General features: G+C 44.9%; 3 protein-coding genes across 16 annotated transcripts in view; 2 read left to right on the plus strand and 1 right to left on the minus strand.

Annotated features, from left to right (window-relative positions):
* The window catches only part of LOC124018429 (proto-oncogene vav-like), an 85,040-nt gene extending 83,859 nt beyond the window's left edge, over nucleotides 1–1,181 (plus strand). For all 13 annotated transcript variants that reach the window (XM_046333750.1, XM_046333749.1, XM_046333741.1 and 10 more), the window contains exon 27: nucleotides 373–1,181. In XM_046333750.1, the coding sequence (XP_046189706.1) occupies nucleotides 373–426 (54 nt within the window). In that variant the 3' untranslated portion in view covers nucleotides 427–1,181. The remainder of the gene's footprint in view (nucleotides 1–372) is intronic.
* A 1,384-nt stretch (nucleotides 1,182–2,565) lies between these two features.
* LOC124018435 (ubiquitin-like protein 5) lies at nucleotides 2,566–12,636 on the minus strand. 2 transcript variants are annotated; one of them, XM_046333755.1, is made up of 5 exons: nucleotides 12,535–12,636; nucleotides 11,918–11,974; nucleotides 9,613–9,696; nucleotides 5,482–5,519; nucleotides 2,566–2,766 (listed from the first exon to the last, which is right to left on the minus strand). In XM_046333755.1, the coding sequence occupies exons 2-5, from the start codon at nucleotides 11,971–11,973 to the stop codon at nucleotides 2,723–2,725; spliced, it is 222 nt and encodes a 73-aa protein (XP_046189711.1). In that variant the 5' UTR covers nucleotide 11,974; nucleotides 12,535–12,636; the 3' UTR covers nucleotides 2,566–2,722. The 2 variants fall into 2 exon arrangements, with proteins under 2 accessions (XP_046189711.1, XP_046189712.1); XM_046333756.1 differs by lacking the exon at nucleotides 12,535–12,636 and adding an exon at nucleotides 12,460–12,519.
* Nucleotides 12,637–12,766: 130 nt separating this feature from the next.
* On the plus strand, nucleotides 12,767–25,801 carry LOC124018432 (peptidyl-prolyl cis-trans isomerase NIMA-interacting 1-like). The gene is made up of 5 exons (XM_046333753.1): nucleotides 12,767–13,151; nucleotides 14,512–14,574; nucleotides 20,138–20,272; nucleotides 24,291–24,401; nucleotides 24,652–25,801. Exons 1-5 carry the CDS (start codon nucleotides 13,088–13,090, stop codon nucleotides 24,759–24,761), a joined length of 483 nt encoding a protein of 160 aa, XP_046189709.1. The 5' UTR covers nucleotides 12,767–13,087; the 3' UTR covers nucleotides 24,762–25,801.
* The last annotated feature ends 755 nt before the right edge of the window (nucleotides 25,802–26,556 follow it).

Consider the following 26,556-nt stretch of genomic DNA (forward strand, 5'->3'; position numbering starts at 1 on the left):
TAGGTCGGTCTGTTCCCAGCTAACTCCTGTCTCTCTGTCTGTAGGTCGGTCTGTTCCCAGCTAACTCCTGTCTCTCTGTCTGTAGGTCGGTCTGTTCCCAGCTAACTCCTGTCTCTCTGTCTGTAGGTCGGTCTGTTCCCAGCTAACTCCTGTCTCTCTGTCTGTAGGTCGGTCTGTTCCCAGCTAACTCCTGTCTCTCTGTCTGTAGGTCGGTCTGTTCCCAGCTAACTCCTGTCTCTCTGTCTGTAGGTCGGTCTGTTCCCAGCTAACTCCTGTCTCTCTGTCTGTAGGTCGGTCTGTTCCCAGCTAACTCCTGTCTCTCTGTCTGTAGGTCGGTCTGTTCCCAGCTAACTCCTGTCTCTCTGTCTGTAGGTCGGTCTGTTCCCAGCTAACTATGTAGAAGAGGATTACTCTGAATACTGCTGATGTCGCCTCACACCTTCACCGGTGTGACTACTGCTGATGTCTCCTCACTGTCACACCTGTGTGTGAAAGAGACAGTGTGTCCCAATTCAATCCCTACCCCTTCCAATGCCCCTAACCGGTGCAGTCAAAAATGTGATTTTACTGTTTAGTTTAAAAAAAAATTGAAGTTGAAGTAACACTCTGAAATTGTATTTTTTTTATTTTGAAATCAATGCTTGGAATTTCAGCCTGTTCAGGTGGGATGGAGTTTTTGACCCACAGCATGACATCACAATCTGATCAGATTTTTCTGACCAATGACCAGTCATCTTTTATTTGCATATGTCTCCACCTACTTTGAAGGGGTAAGCAGGGTAGGCTCTAGTGCAGAGATGGGCAACTCCAGTCCCACTGTTTCCCTAGCAAACACAGCTGATTAGACTGGCTGTGTTCTGAACTGAAGAACGTGATCATTGCATTACTGGAGTCAGGTGTCTTAGCTGGGGCTAAAGTGTGACACCAATCAGGCCCCCGAGGACTGGAGTTGCCCATCCCTGCTCTAGAGTCTAGACAATCCTATCCGCCAATCAGAGCTGTGCATGTAAATATATTTACATTTTTATCAACACACCGACAGAGCAGACAGAGCATTCCGATGGCTGAAGGAGGCTCAGGGAAATAAATTATAAAACATTTATTTGAAGTTATTTTCATGAAGTAAACACAGTGATTTATTAGACATCCAGTGATGATTTAAAATAAAAAAAATAAAAAGACTGCGTGGAGGCGTTAAATGTTTGATCTGCAAGATAGAGGCAATATGGTGGAAGATTTACCACCACCATAGAGAATGATAGAGGCTTTACCACCACCATAGAGAATGATAGAGGCTTTACCACCACCATAGAGAATGATAGAGGCTTTACCACCACCATAGAGAATGATAGAGGCTTTACCACCACCATAGAGAATGATAGAGGCTTTACCACCACCATAGAGAATGATAGAGGCTTTACCACCACCATAGAGAATGATAGAGGCTTTACCACCACCATAGAGAATGATAGAGGCTTTACCACCACCATAGAGAATGATAGAGGCTTTACCACCACCATAGAGAATGATAGAGGCTTTACCACCACCATAGACAATGATAGAGGCTTTACCACCACCATAGAGAATGATAGAGGCCTCTAGTGGCCAAAAGGTTGTATTAGCACGGGGCAGCACCATTGAGGGCTTCCACCATTTCAATGTAGTCAACTGGCTGGGACTTCCAACTTCATTGGCTGATCCCTACTGGTGACCCAGTTGGGAGTCATGTGCAGCCCGGGTCATCAGGAGGTATCAGCCAATCGTGGAGAAGAAAATGGGACTACTTCAAAATGGCCTCAATGGCACTGCCCATGATGTCACAGACGCCGTAGTGGGACGGATACAATGGCACTGCCCATGATGTCACAGACGCCGTAGTGGGAAGGATACAATGGCGCTGCCCATGATGTCACAGACGCCGTAGTGGGACGGATACAATGGCGCTGCCCATGATGTCACAGACGCCGTAGTGGGACGGATACAATGGCGCTGCCCATGATGTCACAGACGCCGTAGTGGGACGGATACAATGGCGATGCCCATGATGTCACAGACGCCGTAGTGGGATGGATACAATGTGATACGGCCTCTTTACAATCTCTATGACCCCCCCACTACACTACACACAGATACAGCCCTGGTCAGACGTGTTAACGTGGAGGGACCCCTGGCTTCCTCCTGTGTGTAGAACTCAATGCACCGATTCAATGTTTCTGCTGTGAATAAAACCTCTGACGCACCACGTGGTCTGTCTCTGTCATGTGAGGGCTTCCACCATTTCAATGTAGTCAACTATCTGGTCTATAGTAGTGCACTATAAAGGGATCTGGTCTATAGTAGTGCACTATAAAGGGATCTGGTCTATAGTAGTGTTCTATAAAAGGGATCTGGTCTATAGTAGTGTTCTATAAAAGGGATCTGGTCTATAGTAGTGTTCTATAAAAGGGATCTGGTCTATAGTAGTGCACTATATAGGGATCTGATCTATAGTAGTGCACTATAAAGGGAATAGGGTGCTGTGTGGGACACTTCCAGATAATAAAGCCAGTTAGAGATGGAGACAAATTAAACTAATATAAATATTTGTTTTTATTTCCAAACAATATCAAAACATTTCATCACTAGAACATCATCAATGTCTCCGCAAAACCCTGATCCAATGATCAACAAACTCAAGCCTTGTTAATACATAGGTGTGTGTGTGTGGTGTGTCCTCAGTCTTCTACTGGTAGTACAGCTCCAGGTTCTGCCCATCGTGGATCTCATCTGCAGACAGGTGAGTTAAGGAGAACAATGGTGGTGGTGGTGATGATCAATAGTCCCACACAAACACCATCCATATGCCAGATGTACCGTGTGTGTGTGTGTTTGTGTGTGTGTTTGTGTGTGTGTCAAATGTCTCGAGTTGCACAACCAAATCATTTCCCCGAGTGTCCCTCAATATAATGAACTAAACCAGGAAACTCCTCACTTTCAAGGCAATACTTCACCAACAGCATTTCTCAATAACAAAAACGTTGCTTACATGTAGAAACCCACTCTGACAATAACCATCAGATAAAGTGAGGAGGAGACATTCAAATGTTGCGGTTTGTTTCTCTCTCCTTACTATATCTAACAGTAGCAAAGCCTGGAAGGAAAGCAGACATGTTGGCTCAGTATCGCCCAGTTTACAGATTCCTCCCTGGTCAGAGTGAAACTGCTGTTCTAAGGGCTCAATAGTGTTCTATTTCCTCCTGGTTAAACAGCTGTTTGAGCATTCTCCGTCATGAATGCTGTTCTAAGGGCTCAATAGTGTTCTATTTCCTCCTGGTTAAACAGCTGTTTGAGCATTCTTAGTCATGAATGTTGTTCTGGAGGCAGCTCTACAGTGCTCACTAGCTGGCACAGCCACAAAGTCCTCCAATCTGATTTCACACTTAACCACCCTGTTGAACCTAATGCCTAACCCTAACCAAACTGTTGAACCTAATGCCTAACCACCCTGTTGAACCTAATGCCTAACCAAACTGTTGAACCTAATGCCTAACCCTAACCACACTGTTGAACATAATGACTAACCCTAATTTAAAACACCCTGTTGAACCTAATGCCTAACACCCTGTTGAACCTAATGCCTAACACCCTGTTGAACCTAATGCCTAACACCCTGTTGAACCTAATGCCTAACACCCTGTTGAACCTAATGCCTAACACCCTGTTGAACCTAATGCCTAACACCCTGTTGAACCTAATGCCTAACACCCTGTTGAACCTAATGCCTAACACCCTGTTGAACCTAATGCCTAACACCCTGTTGAACCTAATGCCTAACACCCTGTTGAACCTAATGCCTAACACCCTGTTGAACCTAATGCCTAACACCCTGTTGAACCTAATGCCTAACACCCTGTTGAACCTAATGCCTAACACCCTGTTGAACCTAATGCCTAACACCCTGTTGAACCTAATGCCTAACACCCTGTTGAACCTAATGCCTAACACCCTGTTGAACCTAATGCCTAACACCCTGTTGAACCTAATGCCTAACACCCTGTTGAACCTAATGCCTAACACCCTGTTGAACCTAATGCCTAACACCCTGTTGAACCTAATGCCTAACACCCTGTTGAACCTAATGCCTAACACCCTGTTGAACCTAATGCCTAACACCCTGTTGAACCTAATGCCTAACACCCTGTTGAACCTAATGCCTAACACCCTGTTGAACCTAATGCCTAACACCCTGTTGAACCTAATGCCTAACACCCTGTTGAACCTAATGCCTAACACCCTGTTGAACCTAATGCCTAACACCCTGTTGAACCTAATGTCTAACACCCTGTTGAACCTAATGCCTAACACCCTGTTGAACCTAATGCCTAACACCCTGTTGAACCTAATGCCTAACACCCTGTTGAACCTAATGCCTAACACCCTGTTGAACCTAATGCCTAACACCCTGTTGAACCTAATGCCTAACACCCTGTTGAACCTAATGCCTAACACCCTGTTGAACCTAATGCCTAACACACTGTTGAACCTAATGCCTAACACACTGTTGAACCTAATGCCTAACACACTGTTGAACTTAATGCCTAACACACTGTTGAACCTAATGCCTAACACACTGTTGAACCTAATGCCCAACCCTAATTTAACCACACTGTTGAACCTAATGCCTAACACACTGTTGAACCTAATGCCTAACACACTGTTGAACCTAATGCCTAACACACTGTTGAACCTAATGCCTAACACACTGTTGAACCTAATGCCTAACACACTGTTGAACCTAATGCCTAACACACTGTTGAACCTAATGCCTAACACACTGTTGAACCTAATGCCTAACACACTGTTGAACCTAATGCCTAACACACTGTTGAACCTAATGCCTAACACACTGTTGAACCTAATGCCTAACACACTGTTGAACCTAATGCCTAACACACTGTTGAACCTAATGCCTAACACACTGTTGAACCTAATGCCTAACACACTGTTGAACCTAATGCCTAACACACTGTTGAACCTAATGCCTAACACACTGTTGAACCTAATGCCTAACACACTGTTGAACCTAATGCCTAACACACTGTTGAACCTAATGCCTAACACACTGTTGAACCTAATGCCTAACACACTGTTGAACCTAATGCCTAACACACTGTTGAACCTAATGCCTAACACACTGTTGAACCTAATGCCTAACACACTGTTGAACCTAATGCCTAACACACTGTTGAACCTAATGCCTAACACACTGTTGAACCTAATGCCTAACACACTGTTGAACCTAATGCCTAACCCTAATTTAAAACACCAAAAAGCTCATTATTGTAAAAATGCATGAAAACAATATAGCCCCGTTTGACTTTGCCGCTGCTATGTCTAAGGGGAAATGGCCCAGTTGTGCCTCCTGGACGAGACTCACGACAATAAAACGCCATCCGGTGGTCAAACAGTGAAACTGCACTTCCGAGGGCTCAAAAAGGATACAGTCTCCCAGAGACACGTGGTCCTTGAATATGGTGTACCTGAGAGGAGAAAACAGGAAGTTAGTCACAGAGGAAGAACACGGCCTCGACCAGCTTCCTTCCGGAACGTTTCAGATAGAAATGACATGATTCCTTATTGTACATGTCACAGAGGAAGAACACAGCCTCGACCAGCTTCCTTCCGGAACGTTTCAGATAGAAATGACATGATTCCTTATTGTACATGTCACAGAGGAAGAACACAGCCTCGACCAGCTTCCTTCCGGAACGTTTCAGATAGAAATGACATGATTCCTTATTCTACATGTCACAGAGGAAGAACACAGCCTCGACCAGCTTCCTTCCGGAACGTTTCAGATAGAAATGACGTGATTCCTTATTCTACATGTCACAGAGGCTTGTAGGTTCTACATTTATACCTTAATATTCTAACACGTTACCCTGAATACAAACGTAGACGACACAGAGAACAGTCTGAAATATACACAGGAGGAAGAGAAGGAGAAGTGACTCGTCACTGGTTCCAAATATGCCACAACTAACAAGTTTCCGAGTGAAGCAGCGATCTAAATCAAAGTTTGTCACGTGACATATTTACAGGCTCTAACCAAGTGACATATTTACAGGCTCTAACCAACAGTGACTTACTTACAGGCTCTGACCAACAGTGACTTACTTACAGGCTCTAACCAACAGTGACTTACTTACAGGCTCTGACCAACAGTGACTTACTTACAGGCTCTGACCAACAGTGACTTACTTACAGGCTCTGACCAACAGTGACATATTGACAGGCTCTAACCAACAGTGACATACTTACTTACAGGCTCTGACCAACAGTGACTTACTTACTTACAGGCTCTAACCAACAGTGACTTACTTACTTACAGGCTCTAACCAACAGTGACTTACTTACTTACAGGCTCTAACCAACAGTGACTTACTTACAGGCTCTAACCAACAGTGACTTACTTACAGGCTCTAACCAACAGTGACTTACTTACAGGCTCTAACCAACAGTGACTTACTTACAGGCTCTAACCAACAGTGACTTACTTACAGGCTCTAACCAACAGTGACTTACTTACAGGCTCTAACCAACAGTGACTTACTTACAGGCTCTGACTAACAGTGACATACAGTGCCTTGCGAAAGTATTCGGCCCCCTTGAACTTTGCGACCTTTTGCCACATTTCAGGCTTCAAACATAAAGATATAAAACTGTATTTTTTGTGAAGAATCAACAACAAGTGGGACACAATCATGAAGTGGAACGACATTTATTGGATATTTCAAACTTTTTTAACAAATCAAAAACTGAAAAATTGGGTGTGCAAAATTATTCAGCCCCTTTACTTTCAGTGCAGCAAACTCTCTCCAGAAGTTCAGTGAGGATCTCTGAATGATCCAATGTTGACCTAAATGACTAATGATGATAAATACAATCCACCTGTGTGTAATCAAGTCTCCGTATAAATGCACCTGCACTGTGATAGTCTCAGAGGTCCGTTAAAAGCAAAGAGAGCATCATAAAGAACAAGGAACACACCAGGCAAGTCCGAGATACTGTTGTGAAGAAGTTTAAAGCCGGATTTGGATACAAAAATATTTCCCAAGCTTTAAACATCCCAAGGAGCACTGTGCAAGCGATAATATTGAAATGGAAGGAGTATCAGACCACAGCAAATCTACCAAGACCTGGCCGTCCCTCTAAACTTTCAGCTCATACAAGGAGAAGACTGATCAGAGATGCAGCCAAGAGGCCCATGATCACTCTGGATGAACTGCAGAGATCTACAGCTGAGGTGGGACACTCTGTCCATAGGACAACAATCAGTCGTATATTGCACAAATCTGGCCTTTATGGAAGAGTGACAAGAAGAAAGCCATTTCTTAAAGATATCCATAAAAAGTGTTGTTTAAAGTTTGCCACAAGCCACCCGGGAGACACACCCAACATGTGGAAGAAGGTGCTCTGGTCAGATGAAACCAAAATTGAACTTTTTGGCAACAATGCAAAACGTTATGTTTGGCGTAAAAGCAACACAGCTCATCACCCTGAACACACCATCCCCATTGTCAAACATGGTGGTGGCAGCATCATGGTTTGGGCCTGCTTTTCTTCAGCAGGGACAGGGAAGATGGTTCAAATTGATGGGAAGATGGATGGAGCCAAATACACGACCATTCTGGAAGAAAACCTGATGGAGTCTGCAAAAGACCTGAGACTGGGACGGAGATTTGTCTTCCAACAAGACAATGAGCCAAAACATAAACCAAAATCTACAATGGAATGGTTCAAAAATAAACATATCCAGGTGTTAGAATGGCCAAGTCAAAGTCCAGACCTGAATCCAATCGAGAATCTGTGGAAAGAACTGAAAACTGCTTTTCACAAATGCTCTCCATCCAACCTCACTGAGCTCGAGCTGTTTTGCAAGGAGGAATGGGAAAAAATGTCAGAGACATACCCCAAGCGACTTACAGCTGTAATCGCAGCAAAAGCTGGCGCTACAAAGTATTAACTTAAGGGGGCTGAATAATTTTGCACGCCCAATTTTTCAGTTTTTGATTTGTTAAAAAAGTTTGAAATATCCAATAAAATGTCATTCCACTTCATGATTGTGTCCCACTTGTTGTTGATTCTTCACAAAAAAATACAGTTTTATATCTTTATGTTTGAAGCCTGAAATGTGGCAAAAGGTTGCAAAGTTCAAGGGGGCCGAATACTTTCGCAAGGCACTGCACTTACTTACAGGCTCTAACCAACAGTGACATATTTACAGGCTCTAACCAACAGTGACTTACTTACAGGCTCTGACCAACAGTGACTTACTTACAGGCTCTGACCAACAGTGACTTACTTACAGGCTCTGACCAACAGTGACTTACTTACAGGCTCTGACCAACAGTGACTTACTTACAGGCTCTAACCAACAGTGACTTACTTACAGGCTCTGACCAACAGTGACTTACTTACAGGCTCTGACAAACAGTGACTTACTTACAGGCTCTGACAAACAGTGACTTACTTACAGGCTCTAACCAACAGTGACACATTTACAGGCTCTGACCAACAGTGACTTACTTACAGGCTCGGACCAACAGTGACATACTTACAGGCTCTAACCAACAGTGAATCACTTACTTACAGGCTCTAACCAACAGTGAATCACTTACTTACAGGCTCTAACCAACAGTGACATATTTACAGGCTCTGACCAACAGTGCAATTTTTAAGTCCCAAAAATAATAAAAGGTATTAGGTGAACAATAGATGATTAAAGAAATAATTAACTACATCTCAGTGCTAGAGGCGTCACTACAGACCCTGGTTCGATTCCAGGCCTCTACACCTGCATTGCTTGCAGTGTGGGGTTTTAGGCTGGGTTTCTGTACAGCACGTTGAGATATCAGCTGATGTAAGAAGGGCTTTATAAATACATTTGAATCACACCGTGACAGGAAGTGGAAGTCACGTAGGGTGACGCACTACTGGCCCAGCGCCGTCCGGGTTTGGCCTCAGTCGGCCGTCATTGTAGATAATCATTTGTTCCTAACTGACTTGTATAGTTAAATAAATAAATAAATACGGAATAAAAGTCCGTAGGCTAGGGAAGTGACTCGTCACTGGTCCGTAGGCTAGGGAAGTGACTCGTCACTGGTCCGTAGGCTAGGGAAGTGACTCGTCACTGGTCCGTAGGCTAGGGAAGTGACTCGTCACTGGTCCGTAGGCTAGGAAGTGACTCGTCACTGGTCCGTAGGCTAGGGAAGTGACTCGTCACTGGTCCGTAGGCTAGGGAAGTGACTCGTCACTGGTCCGTAGGCTAGGGAAGTGACTCGTCACTGGTCCGTAGGCTAGGGAAGTGACTCGTCACTGGTCCGTAGGCTAGGGAAGTGACTCGTCACTGGTCCGTAGGCTAGGGAAGTGACTCGTCACTGGTCCGTAGGCTAGGGAAGTGACTCGTCACTGGTCCGTAGGCTAGGGAAGTGACTCGTCACTGGTCCGTAGGCTAGGGAAGTGACTCGTCACTGGTCCGTAGGCTAGGGAAGTGACTCGTCACTGGTTCGTATGCTAGGGAAGTGACTCGTCACTGGTTTGTATGCTAGGGACTGTTCATTTCTTTCTCACCATTTCTTGAGTACGATCTTGTCCCACCGTGTGCCTGTTTGGGCAGCGATGAGCTTCTTCAGGTCTCCTATAGTGTCTTCTGAGCTGGAAAGGGTTAAGGCTGTACACAGATGACTGCTATAACGACATGTTGGTATAGTGTGTCTATGCCTGCAACCTCTGAAGGTTCAGCATCTAAATCTATATAACCCTAACCCTCGAAAAAGATCTGTAGTAATTTAGCCTTTACTTTTTTTTAAATGATGTCTTGCTAATATCACAACGATGCATTTTAACGTTCAGAACGAGCGTCTGGGATAAAATAAAAAGTATGTGGACACCTGCTCGTCGAACATCTCATTCCAAAATCATGGTCATTAATATGGAGTTGGTCTCCCCTTTGCTGCTATAACAGCCTCCGCTCTTCTGGGAAGGCTTTCCACTAGATGTTGGAACATTGCTGCTATAACAGCCTCCGCTCTTCTGGGAAGGCTTCCACTAGATGTTGGAACATTGCTGCGGCGGTTTGCTTCCATTCAGCCACAAGAGCACTAGTGAGGTCGGGGACTGATGTTGGGCAGTCGGCGTTCCAATTCATCCCATGGGGGTTGAGGTCAGGGCTCTGTGCAGGCCAGTCAAGTTCTTCCAAAACGATCTCAACAAACAATGTCGGTATGAACCTCGTTGTGCACGGGAGCATTGTCCAGCTGAAACAGGAGAGGGACTTCCCAAAACTGTTGAGACAGAGTTGGAAGCACAGAATCGTCTAGAATGTCATTGTGTGCTGTAGTGTTAAGATTTCCCTTCACTGGAACTAAGGGGCCCGAACCATGAAAAACAGTTCCAGACTATTACTCCTCCTCCACTTTACAGTTGGCACTATTGTGCTGCCATCCTGTTAGAAGATAACAGATTATTTTATTACAATGGTTAAATTGGATTTTCATTGTGTTCAATGGTGTTATTTGCCCCCTAGTGGCGCTTTCTGGTACTTAGAGAGACGACGCAAACAGGAAGTTCAGAATTTGTTTTGCACGCATAGAGCAGCTACAAACAAGGCTACGGTGCAGGTCTTTCAATGTAGTTATTTCTTGTCACGCTTCAGCCTTGGAAAAATATTTGTTTGTAAGTTCAATTCAAGCATTTAGCTAATGATGATAATCTTGTTATTGATAGAGTTTCTTACATATCAATGTTGGTTGCATTTACTCACAAATTGCAATGCCTTTTGTGTATGTCGTTAGCTGTATTACTTTGCTCATGCGTCATGCAAACGAATTGTAAAATATACAATACTGTAGTTTTGTTACTGTTTCTAGTGTAATGTGCTTTGTTATTCTACATAGATGGTTATACATTATTAGAGTAATGAAAGGAGCAATTACCATATGGTTAACAATTAGCTATATGGTTTGGCATCATGCCAGATGCATGGTACCTTAGCACGTGGTTTGTATTTATGCAACTTCAAATGTTTAATGTACAGCTACAGTATGTCGGTAGTATGTCGGTGTGAATTGAACACTAAAGTATATTCTTTTCTGTATTTTGCAGTTTCACAACATAAACGTTTTCAATATATTCATTCAAGAAAAGTCACGCCTTGGGAGTTTTATTGAAGACTTAGTTGTTAGCTATCTGTCTAGTTTTGCATGGGAACGCAACTCAAGGGCAGAATAACTATGCACCAAAACGGTCGGACTGCCAGATGGTGAAGCGTGATTCATCACTCCAGAAAAGGCATTTCCACTGCGCCGGCCCAATGGTGGCGAGCTTTCCACCATTCCAGCCGACGCTGGGCATCATAGTGATCTTAGGGTTATGTGTGGCTGCTCGGCCATGGAAACCCATTTCGTGAAGCTCCTGACGAACAGTTCTTGCTGAGGCAGTTTGGAACTCGGAAGTAAGTGTTGCAACCGAGGACAATTTTTAACGCGCTGCAGCGGTCCCGTTCTGTGAGCTTGTATGGCTTACCACTTCGCGGCCGGGACAGCTAGAGCAAGGCAGGAATTTGACTAACTTACTTGTTGGAAAGGTGGCATCCTATGATGATGCCACATTGAAAGTCACTGAGCTCTTCAGTAAGGTCATTCTACTGCCAATGTTTGTCTATGGAGATTGCATGGCGGTGCGCTCGATTTTATACACCCGTCAGCAGCGGGCGTGGCAGAAATAGCCGAATCCACTCATTTGAAGGGGTATTCACATACTATTGTAACAGTGTGTTACTATCGCCAATAGGCGCTAAATCAGATGCAGTCTGTGAATGGCGTAGGCTAGTCTGTGCTGTAAGACTAGCATGGTGGTCAGCTTAGTAAAAGGATACTTGCACTTCACCCGGACCTTCTTGCCCAGCCGATCATTGCAAACCACCTCAATCATCCTGATCCGCAGAGAGAGACGGGGAGAGTTGGTTGAGACAGCGGTACAGTATGACGACACCGTCAACATACGATAAACACTATTTTCAAACAACTTCGATATGGAAGCGACTTTTTCGTAGCAGGTCAGAACTTAAAGCGGGTTAGGATAATTAACGTAGTCGGTTAGGAGACTGAGGTTAAGACGGGTTAGCGAAAAATGCTCTCATAACCTGCTGCGAAAATCACTTCGTATCGAAGTGGCGTGAAACAGCACACAGTTTAAACTAACTTGCGAACTTTAGTTGTTTACACAACAGTGGTGATTGCAATATAAGGATGATGTTCCAGTTGTTTGTCATTACAACTCCAATAATGTAATGTTACTTAGCAGCTAACATAACAGCAAGGACAATAAACGTTATGTTGTCATGTGGAGTTGGCTAATGTTAGCAGAGCTAGTTAGCGCTTAATCAACAACCACTGAAAAAATTAAATAAAGCATTACGTCTTAGATATTGAAGTTTCCTCACGTTTATTGGTCTATACCATTGATAAAATACCGTATAAGTACAGATATTACCTTATTGATAGCTAGTCGTTAGCGAAAGTCAGAATCGTTTCAGCCTGTGTAGTCGTAAAGCGTTCCGCTTTGTGTACAACGAGAAAACGCACCAATGAAACATCTAAACGGATGATTGACGTGGCGACGTCAAGGCCTCTCATAGGGTGACATGTCAAGAGAAGGCGGGCACTGCAATATTCAGCTATGCCGTAAATCAACCAGAAGTGCTGCGAATAGTTGCAATGAAATAACAAATGCGGTCACATCAGTCTATAAGGGATTTTTTTTTTATACTGTAGATCAGTGGAATAAACAGCCGAAATGATATCAACATACCATTCGATTAAATCCAATGTAGTTTATCATGAGAAATACATGTCTAATGCAACAACAACAAAACACATGTAAAAGCAACCCTTCTAGAAAAGTGAAGAATATTCTAAACATGTCTCTTTGACACCTGGCGGATGGAAGGTGCAACAACAGAATCAGCAGCAGACGTTTTCTTACAGCCGCAATCTACGAGCCACCAGAGGAGTGACTTGCACAGTTTTGAAAGCAAGCAGGGAAAATGGCAGACGGCGAGGACGAGAAGCTACCGTCCGGGTGGGAAAAGCGGATGAGCCGCAGTTCCAGTAGGTTGAGAGCGATAACTAGCTGTATCATCGCGAACAATTTGTCGCTGGTGCACAAACCACTTGCATGGCAAAGTACCGCCCGAACCCAAATGCTAGCGTTAGCGACGTAGCTAAATTACTAGCTAACTAGCTACTAGGTTGGTTGTAATCTTGTTGCATCGTTAGGTGGTGACTCATGTTTATTTGTGAATTGTGTCTTATGGTTATTCGTTTGACTAGTGCGTGTATCAAAAGCTATCATCTGGTGTTGTTTAGTTAGCCAGTCATTACCCTCACGACTAACCCAGCAAGCTAGCCTAACTAGCAACGGCGCGTGCATGTTTTGACAACTGTTCAACGTACTATGCATTGGACAGTAACTTATTTCATAATCAAATTCTTAGGAATATATGTATTGGAAGATAGACTGTTGTATGGGGTGTCGTCATTTTGAGTTGGTCAGTTTATTCATGAATGTCCATTCATTCATTTCACGCCAGCTCGCGAGGTAGCAGAAAATAACAAGGCCCATAACAATGACGTCATTTTGTCCCGCGCCTTGGGACCATTCCGACACCTGTGTTAGGATGGCGGGTTTCTGCCCAGTGAGCAGAAGTTAAATATTTATTTTCTCAACGCCTTCTTCAGCATAATATCATTAAAAGTGGCTGAAGACGACCAACTGAGATTAGACTAAAGCAAAATGCTTTTATCTGTGTAGGTTCATGGTTTTATCTGTGTAGGTTCATGCTTTTATCTGTGTAGGCTCATGCTTTTATCTGTGTAGGCTCATGCTTTTATCTGTGTAGGCTCATGCTTTTATCTGTGTAGGCTCATGCTTTTATCTGTGTAGGCTCATGCTTTTATCTGTGTATGCTCATGCTTTTATCTGTGTAGGCTCATGCTTTTATCTGTGTAGGCCCCTGCTTTTATCTGTGTAGGCTCATGGTTTTATCTGTGTAGGCTCATGGTTTTATCTGTGTAGGCTCATGGTTTTATCTGTGTAGGTTCATGGTTTTATCTGTGTAGGTTCATGGTTTTATCTGTGTAGGTTCATGCTTTTATCTGTGTAGGTTCACACTTATCTGTGTAGATTAATGCACATGAAGGAAAGGACTTAAGTTGTAGCATCAGCTCCCTCTTTCTCATCCCCCAAACCAACACCTCTCCTCTCTCTTCCCATACTCCCCGTCCTTTCTCTCCCTCCCCGTCCTTTCTCTCCATTCTCTCCCTCCCCGTCCTCTTTCTCTCCCCCGTCCTCTTTCTCTCCCTCCCATCTCCCCTGTCCTCTCTCCCTCCCTTCTCCCCCACCCCCCTCTTCCTCCCCCTCTCTCCCGCCCTCCTCTCCCATCCTCTTTCTCCCTCCTCCCTTTCCTAGGTAGAGTGTACTACTTTAACCACATCACCAATGCCAGCCAGTGGGAGCGTCCGGTGGGGTCAGGTAGGTCGCCCAGCAGCTAAGGGGATGGACCTGTAGCTGACAGGTCACGGTTAGAATCCCTGGTGGGGCACTGTAAAATTAAACGGGGGGGGGTTGCTGGCCCTTAACCCAACAACATACTGGCTCCTAACCCAACAACATGCTGGCCCTTAACCCAACAACATGCTGGCCCTTAACCCAACAACATGCTGGCCCTTAACCCAACAGCATGCTGGCCCTTAACCCAACAGCATGCTGGCCCTTAACCCAACAGCATGCTGGCCCTTAACCCAACAGCATGCTGGCCCTTAACCCAACAGCATGCTGGCCCTAACCCAACAGCATGCTGGCCCTTAACCCAACAGCATGCTGGCCCTTAACCCAACAGCATGCTGGCCCTTAACCCAACAGCATGCTGGCCCTTAACCCAACAGCATGCTGGCCCTTAACCCAACAGCATGCTGGCCCTTAACCCAACAGCATGCTGGCCCTTAACCCAACAACATGCTAGCCCTTAACCCAACAGCATGCTGGCCCTTAACCCAACAGCATGCTGGCCCTTAACCCAACAGCATACTGGCCCTTAACCCAACAACATGCTGGCCCTTAACCCAACAGCATACTGGCCCTTAACCCAACAGCATGCTGGCCCTTAACCCAACAGCATGCTGGCCCTTAACCCAACAGCATGCTGGCCCTTAACCCAACAGCATGCTGGCCCTTAACCCAACAGCATACTGGCCCTTAACCCAACAACATGATGGCCCTTAACCCAACAGCATACTGGCTCTCTCCATCCAGGGGCGCTGCACTATGGTTTGACCCTGTGCTGCTCCTCTGCTGTGTGTGAAGTGTGCTGCTCCTCTACTGTGTGTGAAGTGTGCTGCTCCTCTACTGTGTGTGAAGTGTGCTGCTCCTCTACTGTGTGTGAAGTGTGCTGCTCCTCTACTGTGTGTGAAGTGTGCTGCTCCTCTACTGTGTGTGAAGTGTGCTGCTCCTCTACTGTGTGTGAAGTGTGCTGCTCCTCTACTGTGTGTGAAGTGTGCTGCTCCTCTACTGTGTGTGAAGTGTGCTGCTCCTCTACTGTGTGTGAAGTGTGCTGCTCCTCTACTGTGTGTGAAGTGTGCTGCTCCTCTACTGTGTGAATTGTGCTGCTCCTCTACTGTGTGTGAAATGTGCTGCTCCTCTACTGTGTGAAATGTGCTGCTCCTCTACTGTGTGTGAAGTGTGCCTCTCCTCTACTGTGTGAAGTGTGCTGCTCCTCTACTGTGTGTGAAGTGTGTCTCTCCTCTACTGTGTGAAGTGTGCTGCTCCTCTACTGTGTGAAGTGTGCTGCTCCTCTACTATGTGAAGTGTGCTGCTCCTCTGCTGTGTGTGAAATGTGCTGCTCCTTTGCTGTGTGTGAAGTGTGCTGCTCCTCTGCTGTGTGTGAAGTGTGCTGCTCCTCTGCTGTGTGTGAAATGTGCTGCTCCTCTACTGTGTGAAGTGTGCCTCTCCTCTACTGTGTGTGAAATGTGCCTCTCTTCTACTGTGTGTGAAGTGTGCCTCTCCTCTACTGTGTGAAGTGTTCCTCTCCTCTACTGTGTGAAGTGTGCTGCTTCTCTCTACTGTGTGTGTAGTGTGCCTCTCCTCTACTGTGTGAAGTGTGCCTCTCCTCTACTGTGCGAAGTGTGCCACTCCTCTACTGTGTGAAGTGTGCCTCTCCTCTGCTGTGTGAAGTGTGCCTCTCTGCTGTGTGAAGTGTGCTGCTCCTCTACTGTGTGTGAAGTGTGCTGCTCCTCTACTGTGTGTGAAGTGTGTCTCTCCTCTACTGTGTGAAGTGTGCTGCTCCTCTACTGTGTGAAGTGTGCTGCTCCTCTACTATGTGAAGTGTGCTGCTCCTCTGCTGTGTGTGAAATGTGCTGCTCCTTTGCTGTGTGTGAAGTGTGCTGCTCCTCTGCTGTGTGTGAAGTGTGCTGCTCCCTCTGTGTGTGAAATGTGCTGCTCCTCTACTGTGTGAAGTGTGCCTCTCCTCTACTGTGTGTGAAATGTGCCTCTCTTCTACTGTGTGTGAAGTGTGCCTCTCCTCTACTGTGTGAAGTGTTCCTCTCCTCTACTGTGTGAAGTGTGCTGCTTCTCTCTACTGTGTGTGTAGTGTGCCTCTCCTCTACTGTGTGAAGTGTGCCTCTCCTCTACTGTGCGAAGTGTGCCACTCCTCTACTGTGTGAAGTGTGCCTCTCCTCTGCTGTGTGAAGTGTGCCTCTCTGCTGTGTGAAGTGTGCTGCTCCTCTACTGTGTGTGAAGTGTGCTGCTCCTCTACTGTGTGTGAAGTGTCCTGCTCCTCTACTGTGTGTGAAGTGTGCTGCTCCTCTACTGTGTGTGAAGTGTGCTGCTCCTCTAGTGTGTAAAGTGTGCCTCTCCTCTACTGTGTGTAAAGTGTGCCTCTCCTCTACTGTGTGTGAAGTGTGCTGCTCCTCTACTGTGTGTGAAGTGTGCTGCTCCTCTACTGTGTGTGAAGTGTGCTGCTCCTCTACTGTGTGTGAAGTGTGCTGCTCCTCTACTGTGTGTGAAGTGTGCTGCTCCTCTACTGTGTGTGAAGTGTGCTGCTCCTCTACTGTGTGTGAAGTGTGCTGCCCCTCTACTGTGTGTGAAGTGTGCTGCCCCTCTACTGTGTGTGAAGAGTGCTGCTCCTCTACTGTGTGTGAAGTGTGCTGCTCCTCTACTGTGTGTGAAGTGTGCTGCTCCTCTACTGTGTGTGAAGTGTGCTGCTCCTCTACTGTGTGTGAAGTGTGCTGCTCCTCTACTGTGTGAAGTGTGCCTCTTCTCTACTGTGTGTGAAGTGTGCTGCTTCTCTCTACTGTGTGAAGTGTGCTGCTCCTCTACTGTGTGTGAAGTGTGCCTCTCCTCTACTGTGTGTGAAGTGTGTCGCTCCTCTACTGTGTGTGAAGTGTGCCGCTCCTCTACTGTGTGTGAAGTGTGCCGCTCCTCTACTGTGTGTGAAGTGTGCCTCTCCTCTACTGTGTGTGAAGTGTGCCGCTCCTCTACTGTGTGAAGTGTGCCGCTCCTCTACTGTGTGAAGTGTGCCGCTCCTCTACTGTGTGAAGTGTGCTGCTGTTTGGGGGGATGAGAAGAAGACACTTTGTTGGAGCATCATATGAACAATTAAGTTGTATTGGTGATGAGGGAAAAACTGTTTTTCTGTATTGTGGGTGAAGGGAGGGGACAATACATTTGTATTGTGGGTGAAGGGAGGGGACAATACATTTGTATTGTGGGTGAAGGGAGGGGACAATACATTTGTATTGTGGGTGAAGGGAGGGGACAATACATTTGTATTGTGGGTGAAGGGAGGGGACAATACATTTGTATTGTGGGTGAAGGGAGGGGACAATACATTTGTATTGTGGGTGAAGGGAGGGGACAATACATTTGTATTGTGGGTGAAGGGAGGGGACAATACATTTGTATTGTGGGTGAAGGGAGGGGACAATACATTTGTATTGTGGGTGAAGGGAGGGGACAATACATTTGTATTGTGGGTGAAGGAGGGGACAATACATTTGTATTGTGGGTGAAGGAGGGGACAATACATTTGTATTGTGGGTGAAGGGAGGGGACAATACATTTGTATTGTGGGTGAAGGGAGGGGACAATACATTTGTATTGTGGGTGAAGGGAGGGGACAATACATTTGTATTGTGGGTGAAGGGAGGGGACAATACATTTGTATTGTGGGTGAAGGGAGGGGACAATACATTTGTATTGTGGGTGAAGGGAGGGGACAATACATTTGTATTGTGGGTGAAGGGAGGGGACAATACATTTGTATTGTGGGTGAAGAAGGAGGGACAATACATTTGTATTGTGGGTGAAGGAGGGACAATACATTTGTATTGTGGGTGAAGGAGGGGACAATACATTTGTATTGTGGGTGAAGGGAGGGGACAATACATTTGTATTGTGGGTGAAGGAGGGGACAATACATTTGTATTGTGGGTGAAGGAGGGGACAATACATTTGTATTGTGGGTGAAGGGAGGGGACAATACATTTGTATTGTGGGTGAAGGGAGGGGACAATACATTTGTATTGTGGGTGAAGGAGGGGACAATACATTTGTATTGTGGGTGAAGGGAGGGGACAATACATTTGTATTGTGGGTGAAGGGAGGGGACAATACATTTGTATTGTGGGTGAAGGAGGGACAATACATTTGTATTGTGGGTGAAGGAGGGGACAATACATTTGTATTGTGGGTGAAGGAGGGGACAATACATTTGTATTGTGGGTGAAGGAGGGACAATACATTTGTATTGTGGGTGAAGGAGGGGACAATACATTTGTATTGTGGGTGAAGGAGGGGACAATACATTTGTATTGTGGGTGAAGGGAGGGGACAATACATTTGTATTGTGGGTGAAGGGAGGGGACAATACATTTGTATTGTGGGTGAAGGGAGGGGACAATACATTTGTATTGTGGGTGAAGGGAGGGGACAATACATTTGTATTGTGGGTGAAGGAGGGGACAATACATTTGTATTGTGGGTGAAGGGAGGGGACAATACATTTGTATTGTGGGTGAAGGGAGGGGACAATACATTTGTATTGTGGGTGAAGGGAGGGGACAATACATTTGTATTGTGGGTGAAGGAGGGGACAATACATTTGTATTGTGGGTGAAGGGAGGGGACAATACATTTGTATTGTGGGTGAAGGAGGGGACAATACATTTGTATTGTGGGTGAAGGGAGGGGACAATACATTTGTATTGTGGGTGAAGGGAGGGGACAATACATTTGTATTGTGGGTGAAGGAGGGGACAATACATTTGTATTGTGGGTGAAGGGAGGGGACAATACATTTGTATTGTGGGTGAAGGGAGGGGACAATACATTTGTATTGTGGGTGAAGGGGAGGGGACAATACATTGGTATTGTGGGTGAAGGGAGGGGACAATACAGTTGTGAAGGGAGGGGACAATACATTTGTATTGTAGGTGAAGGGAGTTGACAATACAGTTGTGAAGGGAGGGGACAATACAGTTGTGAAGGGAGGGGACACTACATTTGTATTGTAGGTGAAGGGAGGGGACAATACAGTTGTGAAGGGAGGGGACAATACAGTTGTGAAGGGAGGGGACAATACAGTTGTGAAGGGAGGGGACAATACAGTTGTGAAGGGAGGGGACAATACAGTTGTGAAGGGAGGGGACAATACAGTTGTGAAGGGAGGGGACAATACAGTTGTGAAGGGAGGGGACAATACAGTTGTGAAGGGAGGGGACAATACAGTTGTGAAGGGAGGGGACAATACATTTGTATTGTAGGTGAAGGGAGGGGACAATACATTTGTGAAGGGAGGGGACAATACATTTGTGAAGGGAGGGGACAATACAGTTGTGAAGGGAGGGGACAATACAGTTGTGAAGGGAGGGGACAATACAGTTGTGAAGGGAGGGGACAATACAGTTGTGAAGGGAGGGGACAATACAGTTGTGAAGGGAGGGGACAATACAGTTGTGAAGGGAGGGGACAATACAGTTGTGAAGGGAGGGGACAATACAGTTGTGAAGGGAGGGGACAATAAAGTTGTATTGAATTGTAGGTGATGGGAGTGGCGAGCCAGACAAGGTGCGTTGTTCCCACCTCCTGGTGAAGCACAGCCAATCGCGTCGCCCGTCCTCCTGGAGGGAGGAGAATATCACACGCTCCAAAGAGGAGGCCCTCGACCTCATACAAAGTGAGTAGTTGGGGGAAAGAGTTGGTGTGACAACATTTGATCTAATGTTTGACCATCTCTGGGTGTGTTGAGAGAGATGGTGAGACAGTTTGATAAACTACGTGCATGTCAAGTCAGATGTTATTGGTCACATACACATGGTTAGCAGATGTTATTGGTCACATGGTTAGCAGATGTTATTGGTCACATACACACAGTTAGCAGATGTTATTGGTCACATGGTTAGCAGATGTTAATGGTCACATACACACAGTTAGCAGATGTTATTGGTCACATGGTTAGCAGATGTTATTGGTCACATGGTTAGCAGATGTTACTGGTCACATACACACAGTTAGCAGATGTTATTGGTCACATGGTTAGCAGATGTTATTGGTCACATGGTTAGCAGATGTTATTGGTCACATGGTTAGCAGATGTTATTGGTCACATGGTTAGCAGATGTTATTGGTCACATGGTTAGCAGATGTTATTGGTCACATGGTTAGCAGATGTTACTGGTCACATACACATGGTTAGCAGATGTTATTGGTCACATGGTTAGCAGATGTTATCGGTCACATACACACAGTTAGCAGATGTTACTGGTCACATACACACGGTTAGCAGATGTTACTGGTCACATACACACGGTTAGCAGATGTTATTGGTCACATACACATGGTTAGCAGATGTTATTGGTCACATACACATGGTTAGCAGATGTTATTGGTCACATACACACAGTTAGCAGATGTTACTGGTCACATACACACAGTTAGCAGATGTTATTGGTCACATGGTTAGCAGATGTTATTGGTCACATGGTTAGCAGATGTTATTGGTCACATGGTTAGCAGATGTTATTGGTCACATGGTTAGCAGATGTTATTGGTCACATGGTTAGCAGATGTTATTGGTCACATACACACAGTTAGCAGATGTTAATGGTCACATACACATGGTTAGCAGATGTTATTGGTCACATGGTTAGCAGATGTTATTGGTCACATACACACAGTTAGCAGATGTTACTGGTCACATACACACAGTTAGCAGATGTTACTGGTCACATAGACACGGTTAGCAGATGTTATTGGTCACATAGACATGGTTAGCAGATGTTATTGGTCACATACACACAGTTAGCAGATGTTATTGGTCACATACACACAGTTAGCAGATGTTACTGGTCACATACACACAGTTAGCAGATGTTATTGGTCACATGGTTAGCAGATGTTATTGGTCACATGGTTAGCAGATGTTATTGGTCACATGGTTAGCAGATGTTATTGGTCACATGGTTAGCAGATGTTATTGGTCACATACACACAGTTAGCAGATGTTATTGGTCACATACACACAGTTAGCAGATGTTATTGGTCACATACACACAGTTAGCAGATGTTATTGGTCACATGGTTAGCAGATGTTATTGGTCACATACACACAGTTAGCAGATGTTACTGGTCACATACACACAGTTAGCAGATGTTATTGGTCACATGGTTAGCAGATGTTATTGGTCACATGGTTAGCAGATGTTATTGGTCACATACACATGGTTAGCAGATGTTATTGGTCACACGGTTGGCAGATGTTATTGGTCACACGGTTGGCAGATGTTATTGGTCACATGGTTAGCAGATGTTATTGGTCACATTCACATGGTTAGCAGATGTTATTGGTCACACGGTTAGCAGATGTTATTGGTCACATTCACATGGTTAGCAGAAGTTATTGGTCACACGGTTAGCAGATGTTATTGGTCACATTCACAGGGTTATCAGATGTTATTGGTCACATTCACAGGGTTATCAGATGTTATTGGTCACATTCACATGGTTAGCAGAAGTTATTGGTCACATGGTTAGCGGATGTTATTGGTCACATTCACAGTTATCAGATGTTATTGGTCACATACACACGGTTAGCAGATGTTATTGTGAGTGTAGTGAAATGCTTGTGCTTCTAGTTCCGACTGCAGTAATACCTAACATGTAATCTAACAATTCCAATACAACGGCCTAATACACACACATCTGAGTAAAGGGATGGAATCACAATATATACATATAAATACATGGATGAGCGATGACCGAGCTACATGGGCTAAGATGCAATAAATAGTATAGAATTAGGCAGTAAGGCCTGAGGGTTGTGGTATATGGCCAACATGAATATATACATATAACATGATGTTGCACTGTGTGTAATTACCATGTTGCACTGTGTGTAATTAACATGTTGCACTGTGTGTAATTACCATGTTGCACTGTGTGTAATTACCATGTTGCACTGTGTGTAATTAACATGTTGCACTGTGTGTAATTACCATGTTGCACTGTGTGTAATTACCATGTTGCACTGTGTGTAATTACCATGTTGCACTGTGTGTAATTACCATGTTGCACTGTGTGTAATTAACATGTTGCACTGTGTGTAATTACCATGTTGCACTGTGTGTAATTAACATGATGTTGCACTGTGTGTAATTAACATGTTGTTGCACTGTGTAATTACCATGTTGCACTGTGTGTAATTACCATGTTGCACTGTGTGTAATTACCATGTTGCACTGTGTGTAATTACCATGTTGCACTGTGTGTAATTACCATGTTGCACTGTGTGTAATTACCATGTTGCACTGTGTGTAATTAACATGTTGCACTGTGTGTAATTAACATGTTGTTGCACTGTGTGTTATTACCATGTTGCACTGTGTGTAATTACCATGTTGCACTGTGTGTAATTAACATGTTGCACTGTGTGTTATTACCATGTTGCACTGTGTGTAATTACCATGTTGCACTGTGTGTAATTACCATGTTGCACTGTGTGTAATTACCATGTTGCACTGTGTGTAATTACCATGTTGCACTGTGTGTAATTACCATGTTGCACTGTGTGTAATTAACATGTTGCACTGTGTGTAATTAACATGTTGCACTGTGTGTAATTAACATGTTGCACTGTGTGTAATTAACATGTTGTTGCACTGTGTGTAATTACCATGTTGCACTGTGTGTAATTAACATGTTGTTGCACTGTGTGTAATTAACATGTTGTTGCACTGTGTGTAATTAACATGTTGTTGCACTGTGTGTTATTACCATGTTGCACTGTGTGTAATTAACATGTTGTTGCACTGTGTGTAATTAACATGTTGTTGCACTGTGTGTAATTAACATGTTGTTGCACTGTGTGTAATTAACATGTTGTTGCACTGTGTGTAATTACCATGTTGTTGCACTGTGTGTAATTAACATGTTGCACTGTGTGTAATTAACATGTTGCACTGTGTGTAATTAACATGTTGTTGCACTGTGTGTAATTAACATGTTGTTGCACTGTGTGTAATTAACATGTTGTTGCACTGTGTGTAATTAACATGTTGTTGCACTGTGTGTAATTAACATGTTGTTGCACTGTGTGTAATTAACATGTTGTTGCACTGTGTGTAATTAACATGTTGCACTGTGTGTAATTACCATGTTGCACTGTGTGTAATTAACATGTTGTTGCACTGTGTGTAATTAACATGTTGTTGCACTGTGTGTAATTAACATGTTGTTGCACTGTGTGTAATTAACATGTTGTTGCACTGTGTGTAATTACCATGTTGCACTGTGTGTTATTACCATGTTGCACTGTGTGTAATTAACATGTTGCACTGTGTGTAATTAACATGTTGTTGCACTGTGTGTAATTAACATTTTGTTCCACTGTGTGTAATTAACATTTTGTTGCACTGTGTGTAATTAACATGTTGTTGCACTGTGTGTTATTAACATGTTGTTGCACTGTGTGTTATTACCATGTTGTTGCACTGTGTGTTATTACCATGTTGCACTGTGTTTAATTAACATGTTGCACTGTTTAATTAACATGTTGCGCTGTGTGTAATTAACATGTTGCACTGTGTTTAATTACCATGTTGCACTGTGTGTAATTAACATGTTGCACTGTGTGTTGTTAACATGTTGTAGTGTAAGTGTTACATAACATGGTGTGTGTGTGTGTTAACATGTTGCAGAGTACATAGAGCAGATGCAGTCAGGAGAGGAGGAGTTTGAGGCTCTGGCCTCTCAGTTCAGTGACTGCAGCTCCGCACGCAACGGAGGAGACCTGGGACTGTTCGGCAGAGGTAACACACACACACACACATACACACACACACACACACACACACACACACACACACACACACACACACACACACACACACACACACACACACACACACACACACACACACACACACACACACACATACACACACACACACACACGGTCAAATGGAAAATATACTATCCACTCCCACACACAAGCATGCAATCACAGACAGGCACAAAGTTTTCTGTTTTCGTTGTGACAGAGGTGTGTGTGTGTTTCAGGTCAGATGCAGAAGCCGTTTGAGGATGCGTCCTTTGCTCTGAAGGTGGGAGACATGAGTGGTCCGGTGTTCACCGATTCTGGAGTTCACGTCATCCTTCGCACGGGATAGAGACAAGGCTCTGATACTCCCTGAATACCCCCGTCACACCCCATCACCCCTGAATACCCCATCACCCCTGAATACTCCCTGAATACCCCCGTCACACCCCATCACCCCTGAATACTCCCTGAATACCCCCATCACCCCCTGAATACTCCCTGAATACCTCCGTCACACCCCATCACCCCCTGAATACTCCCTGAATACCCCCATCACCCCTGAATACTCCCTGAATACCTCCGTCACACCCCATCACCCCTTGAATACCCCCATCACCCCTTGAATACCCCATCACACCCCATCACCCCCTGAATACCCCCATCACCCCTTGAATACCCCCCGTCACCCCACCACTCCCTGAATAGCTCCATCACCCCCTGAATACTCCCATCACCCCTGAATACCGCCTGAACACCCCCTCCACCCCGGAAAACCCCTCCTATATCCCACCCCCTCAAATACCCCCTCTTGTCCTCCCTACTACCCTTAGAAGCCCCCCCACACCGTTCTGTTCTATATGCAACTTTACACTGACACCATCAACACCCCTTATCCCCTGTATCCATTGCCATGGCTACATCGTTGTGTGTGTGAAAATAAGAGACCTGTCGTTAGTGACTGACTGACTGAGCGAATGAGTGTGAGTCTGTGTGTTCACATGGACCATTACCCCTCCACCCCTACTTTATCGTGTCCCTTCTCTGTTTGCCAAGGCATTATTCTCTCTCGATGATAACATGTCAGATGGTTAGTGGTAGACCAGTGTTCAATACTCTCTCATAGGAGACCGACACGTAGAAGGCTGACTCATGGGATTATTTAAATGGCTTTCCCTTAGGTTGGAAAATAGTCAGGGCACAGTCCACTCTGTCTGCCATGTTTGTAGTCCCCCCCCATTCCATTTACTGCTTCACTGTATCTTCTATGTTCCAGGGAACTACATTACCCAGTATGCATGTGGGGAAGTGTTTTTGTAAGCTTGAATCTGCCAAGAGGCACTTCATATGATCTGTTCATCTCCCACCATTAAAGGACTCTTATTTTGTAAACCTGTCTCTGGACTTTTATTTTTGGGGTGTCTGTCTGACGCTGCTGCTACTGTGTGTTCAGTTCAATAAACGTTGCATAACAGTTTGTATTAAATGACCCATTTCCCCTAAACACTGATCACCGTCCTTTTAATGGCCTTTCAGATGTAGTATGTTTGCTGCATTTGTGTCAGTGTGGTGAGGTATGACCTGATCAATATGGGGGGTGAGGTTTGACCTGATCAATATGGGTGGTGAGGTGTGACCTGATCAATATGGGGGTGAGGTGTGACCTGATCAATATGGGGGTGAGGTGTGACCTGATCAATATGGGGGTGAGGTATGACCTGATCAATATGGGTGGTGAGGTGTGACCTGATCAATATGGGTGGTGAGGTGTGACCTGATCAATATGGGTGGTGAGGTATGACCTGATCAATATGGGGGGTGAGGTGTGACCTGATCAATATGGGTGGTGAGGTATGACCTGATCAATATGGGGGGTGAGGTGTGACCTGATCAATATGGGGGTGAGGTATGACCTGATCAATATGGGTGGTGAGGTGTGACCTGATCAATATGGGTGGTGAGGTATGACCTGATCAATATGGGTGGTGAGGTGTGACCTGATCAATATGGGTTATGAGGTGTGACCTGATCAATATGGGGGGTGAGGTGTGACCTGATCAATATGGGGGTGAGGTATGACCTGATCAATATGGGTTATGAGGTGTGACCTGATCAATATGGGGGGTGAGGTGTGACCTGATCAATAT

This window comes from Oncorhynchus gorbuscha, unplaced genomic scaffold (genome assembly GCF_021184085.1).
Source record: "Oncorhynchus gorbuscha isolate QuinsamMale2020 ecotype Even-year unplaced genomic scaffold, OgorEven_v1.0 Un_scaffold_510, whole genome shotgun sequence".
Lineage (NCBI taxonomy): Eukaryota > Metazoa > Chordata > Actinopteri > Salmoniformes > Salmonidae > Oncorhynchus > Oncorhynchus gorbuscha.

Bases quoted from the DNA above. Each gene is read 5' to 3' on its own strand.
- LOC124018435 (XM_046333755.1), bottom strand. From the start codon at position 11,973: ATGATTGAGGTGGTTTGCAATGATCGGCTGGGCAAGAAGGTCCGGGTG. The intron at 5,520-9,612 runs GTGAGAAAGAAA...TTCTCCTCTCAG, and splicing joins AAGATCGTACTCAAGAAATG to GTACACCATATTCAAGGACC. The intron at 2,767-5,481 runs GTATCCTTTTTG...ACCTGTCTGCAG, and splicing joins CCACGTGTCTCTGGGAGACT to ATGAGATCCACGATGGGCAG.
- LOC124018432 (XM_046333753.1), top strand. From the start codon at position 13,088: ATGGCAGACGGCGAGGACGAGAAGCTACCGTCCGGGTGGGAAAAGCGG. The intron at 14,575-20,137 runs GTAGGTCGCCCA...ATTGAATTGTAG, and splicing joins GGAGCGTCCGGTGGGGTCAG to GTGATGGGAGTGGCGAGCCA. The intron at 24,402-24,651 runs GTAACACACACA...TGTGTGTTTCAG, and splicing joins CCTGGGACTGTTCGGCAGAG to GTCAGATGCAGAAGCCGTTT.